General features: G+C 41.9%; 1 protein-coding gene across 1 annotated transcript; it reads right to left on the reverse strand.

Moving 5' to 3' along the window:
* Window positions 1–213: 213 nt before the first annotated feature.
* Window positions 214–3801, reverse strand: LOC125589077 (potassium transporter 6-like). The gene is made up of 6 exons (XM_048761301.1): window positions 3542–3801; window positions 2965–3463; window positions 2803–2856; window positions 2089–2402; window positions 1585–1963; window positions 214–1519 (listed from the first exon to the last, which is right to left on the reverse strand). Exons 1-6 carry the CDS (start codon window positions 3578–3580, stop codon window positions 447–449), a joined length of 2358 nt encoding a protein of 785 aa, XP_048617258.1. The 5' UTR covers window positions 3581–3801; the 3' UTR covers window positions 214–446.
* Window positions 3802–4761: the final 960 nt, after the last annotated feature.

Consider the following 4761-nt stretch of genomic DNA (forward strand, 5'->3'; position numbering starts at 1 on the left):
ATGGATTTGATTAATGGGCTTTAAACTTATTTTGCACAATCCATTATCCACTAATAGTCGTAGAATATGAGTAAACGAAAGTTACGTCTTTGTTCAGAAAGATAGGCTGATGTGTCAGCAAAAGCCCCTATGCTAGTGATGATGTGGAGGATGTTTTTGGTAACCCAAATGGTAACTTCTTAAAGGAACATAGTGAAATTAAAGTAGACATAATTTAAATAAAATAATACTATATTATGCACATTACACCAATATGTTTTGTACAAAGCTTTTTTTCAGAAGTCAATAAAAGAAAGAAAAGAAATTACTCTCTATCCGATTCGAAGTGAGTTAACCTTTAGCAAAACCTTCCACAATACAAAATTTCTTGAGCTACAATCTATTTCACTTTTCAAATTAACACACACCAAAACCATGTACAAAATAAAAAGACGAATATACCCCTTTTAAACATGGTAGATCACACCAACTTCTAACGTCGACGCATGAGGCGAGGTAAGTGCGGTTCTTGGACCTCTAGTGTTCCTCCTAAGAAACTCGTATCCAACGTTAATAGCAACTCTCTTCACCAACCCTGACCCATGCTTAGCTCTCATATACGCGTTTCCCATTATATAAGCCACGCCTCCCTCACGCGCCTCCGTTAGCTCCATCAACTCCTCCCTCGTCTCCTTCTCTATCTTCGGAGTCTCCGGCACGATAAACCTCACTTTCTTTTTAACCTTACTCTTCTTCTTCTTCTTCTTCGCCATGGGAGATCGAATCTCTGACGTCCCGGGCTTATCCGGGTCGTCAAGATCACTCCCGTCGTGATCCTCGACCCCTTGCATGTACGTCGAACACGTTCCGACCACAGACATTCTCTCATCATCATCATCTCCATTAGTCTCCTCAACGACCGTGGCGGCAGCTTCAGACCGGACATACTCCGCGATGCTGCACACAAGATCTCCTTCGAACTCGATGTCGTCTTTGTGGACGTCTCGGTACCCGTACCGCACGATGCACCGGTACATCCGGTACTGTTTCGGCCCAACGCGTCCGACCAGAAACCGTTCTTCAGGTCGGACGTGCGGGACCGGAACAGACTTGACGCAGAGGAAAACAAGCACTTGGTGGAAGGCAGGGAGGTTGGTTACGAAATGAGAGAAGATCGCCGGGACGCCGGAGACGAGCTCGGTGTGTATGAGTCCGACGCCGCGGACGCGTTTGATCCCCAGCGTCTGGCCGAGGCTGAGGAGCCAGTTGACCGAGACTTTGTTCTGCACGTCGAACTCGTAACGCTTGAGCGTCCCGTAGTGCCACGTGCACATCGCCGCAAGGAAGCATAAGGAGAGGGCGACTGGAACCCACGCGCCTTCGAGGAACTTGATGAGCGAAGCCGTGAAGTAGAGCGACTCGATAGTGCCGAAGAAAACAACGAAAGCGATAGCGAAGAGGATGTTCTTGTGCCAGCAGAGCACGATCACTAGTGACATCAGACATGTCGTCACCAGCATAACGGTTATAACCGCCAAACCTATAAAGAAAACATTAGTTAGCAACTGTCTTAAACTACCTGAAGTAGGTGTTAAAGTCACATACCTGAAGCATTACCCAACCGCTTAGTGTCTCTAAACCCGATGGTGACAGCTAAGCAAAGGACCATCAAGAGCCAGTTGATCTCAGGGATGTAGATCTGACCGTGGATTTTCGACGACGTATGAACTATCTTCACTTTAGGGAAGCATCCCAACGCGGAGCATTGTTTGATGATGGAGAACGTTCCGGTGATGATGGCTTGACTTCCAACAACAGCAGCGAGTATAGCGATCACGAGAACAGGCCATCTCAGTTTCTCTGGCACAGATACATAAAACCCAATGTTGTAACTGGTGTCAATGACATGGTGCTGAGAGAGATAAGCTGCTTGTCCCATGTAAGCCAGTATCAAAGACGGATAAACAAGTGATGTAAAAGCAATCTGCAACATAAACAAGATCCTTCAATAAAACTAGACAAAAAAATTAATTTAAAAAGTCTAAACGCCCGCCTAGGCGCTTATAAGCGTCTGGTCTAGTTACGGTCTAGCGATTTCTTGAACATTACCTTGATGGAGAGTTGAGAGAAATGACCGAGATCAGCAAACATCGCTTCTGAGCCTGTAATGCAGAGCAAGATCCCACCAAGGGACATCCAACCTCTGCTCTGAGTTTTCTTGAGAAATTTGTACATGTAATAAGGAGAGAGGGCTTGGTACACATGCGGGTTCCAATGGAAAATGTTGTAAACACCGATGGCGCTTATGCACATAAGCCACAGCAGAATCACCGGAGCGAACAAGAACCCGACTCGGTGTGTACCGTAGTGCTGGAGCGCAAACAAACCTATTAAAATTACACAAGCAGCAGGTACTTCTATATCTGCACAAGCAAACAAAAAACAGAGAAAAAAAAAGCTTCAAACACAATCAGAATAACATTTATTACAAGATCATCATGGCCGTTACGGATATATATTTAGACAAAGAGTTGATAACACAAAGATCCAAATGTTTAGTTTTGGATAATATATATATATATATATATATATATATACAGCCACTTGATATACGCTTATTCAATAGGTATGGGCCATCAAAACAAACGGGAAAGTGATGCACTATACGTGTTACGTGCAAAACAATGTCAAAGCAATCTAATAAACAGATGGTGGGAACAACGGCTGAGTAAAGAAACCGATGACTTTCTGAATAGCAAATGCGATATCACAAAGATTTAACGTTTTGAGATTGAAACTAATCAAGAAAAAAAAAGAACTTACACTTGTGATGCTCCTTGGCCGTTGAAAGCTCAACACCTGATACTGCAGAAAAAACTGTAACAGACGACACAAAAGAATGAACAGTTGATCATGTCCTTGTCAGAGAGACTAGACATCAAACAAGAACAAGTCAAAGTAAACGACTTTTTATCTAAAACTCACCTGAAATCGCAGGCGTTAGGACACCATCACCAATCACCATACAAGTCCCGATCAAAGCCAGCACGAGCAAAACCTTCTGCAGCACTCTCCGCTTCTCGAGCGTCGACTTCAACCTCGCCGCGAACCCCGACGGAGGGCCCATCTCCTCCTCCGACGGCGACTCGGTCTTGTACTCGGCGAGCTGCTCGTCGGCCAGCTGGCAGCTCGGGAGCGAGTTGACCCGTGCGTGACGGCAGAGGAGGGAGTAGAGAGCGAAGGTGCCTCCTTCGCCGTTGTCGTCGGCTCTGAGGACGATGAAGACGTATTTGAAGAGAGGGACGAGGGTGATGGTCCAGACGATGAACGACAAGACGCCGAAGATCTCTTCGTTGGAGTCGGAGTGTTCGATGTCTTCCGCGAAGGTGCTTTTGAATACGTAAAGAGGAGAGATGCTCAAGTCTCCGTACACGACTCCTAAGCTCTGATAGGCTAATGTCAGTACCGTTCTCCATGATTCCTTCTGCAAAATCAAATTAAAAGGTTTCGTTTTTAAGAAGAAAGATTCGATGAAAACATGGATCGATCTTTGAATCGGTACCTTGACGGTGTTCTGATAACTTCTGGATTCGATATCCATGGTGGGTTTCTGGGGGGACTCAGGAGTTCGAGAAGTCCATGAATCCTTAAGAGAGTAGAGATGTTAAAAAAAGCGAATCTTGACGAAGCAATTGACTTCAGGATTTTGTTTTTATTACCAGACAGAACTGAACTGTTTTGAGGAACAGAGAATGGTTAAGGAGAGAATTTTTTTTTTTTTTGAAAAAGGAAGGATCCTAAAAGAAACAAAAGGCGAGACTTTTAAGAAAAAGAGATCCGACTTCTTTTTTTTTTTTGGGTTATGGTTGTTGGGTTGGGTTAACCAGTTTTTGAAGTTGCTTTACTTGAGAGAAAGATTGATTTTTTTGTTTTCGGCTCTTGAGGGGATGTATAGAGGTACTTCAACAAAATATTGATTAGTCAAACTCTTTCCATATGCTGATATTTATTGATAGTAATCAGGTCTGGATTTCCATTTAAATTAAAGCTGATTCTCTGAATGTGTATTCTTACTATATACTACCAATTTTTTTTAAAAACAGTGTAATTATGAGGAAGATTAAAATGGGGAAAAGGTAAGTGCGTTGATTGTGAAAAAAGGACAATATGTGGTGCTTTGATAAGTGGGATACCGATTCATATAGTTTAGGCTTTCTATAAAGTGAATTATCACATGATTTCAAAGATAAATGTTATGTTCAACTTTGAAGACAAGTTTTTAAAGAAAAAGAAGAAATTACTTATTGTTGGGTCCGGTTTTAGTCCACCCCAACTTTACTAACTGTATTGATTTATTTTGGTTTTACGAAATCGTTTCGGATATATAGTTTAAATATTTCACTAGAAAATAATACCTGGTATCTCCAAAGATGGAAGTAAACAATATAGTTAGAAAAACAAGAACAAAAAAAAAGTGTAAAATACAAATTTCGATTCGAAAATTATAAATGTACAGCATGAAAATGCCGCAAACCGTCGGATCTTATTGTCAACGTTAGGTTCAATTTATGAGAGTTCTGACACATGTTTTGTCTATCGCCTAATGTTCGATATGCCAGAGTTTGGAATTTATGAAAGTGGCCGATTGTGGTTATGAACGTTACTCCATTAAATTATTGTAATATGGTTAACGCAGCGGTAGAAAACATGTATGATTGCGATTTCATTTTTAATTTTAAAACGATTGGCTATAGAAAGAGAGCTATCAATTTATTTTAAAAA

Source organism: Brassica napus, chromosome C6 (assembly GCF_020379485.1).
Source record: "Brassica napus cultivar Da-Ae chromosome C6, Da-Ae, whole genome shotgun sequence".
Classification (NCBI taxonomy): domain Eukaryota; kingdom Viridiplantae; phylum Streptophyta; class Magnoliopsida; order Brassicales; family Brassicaceae; genus Brassica; species Brassica napus.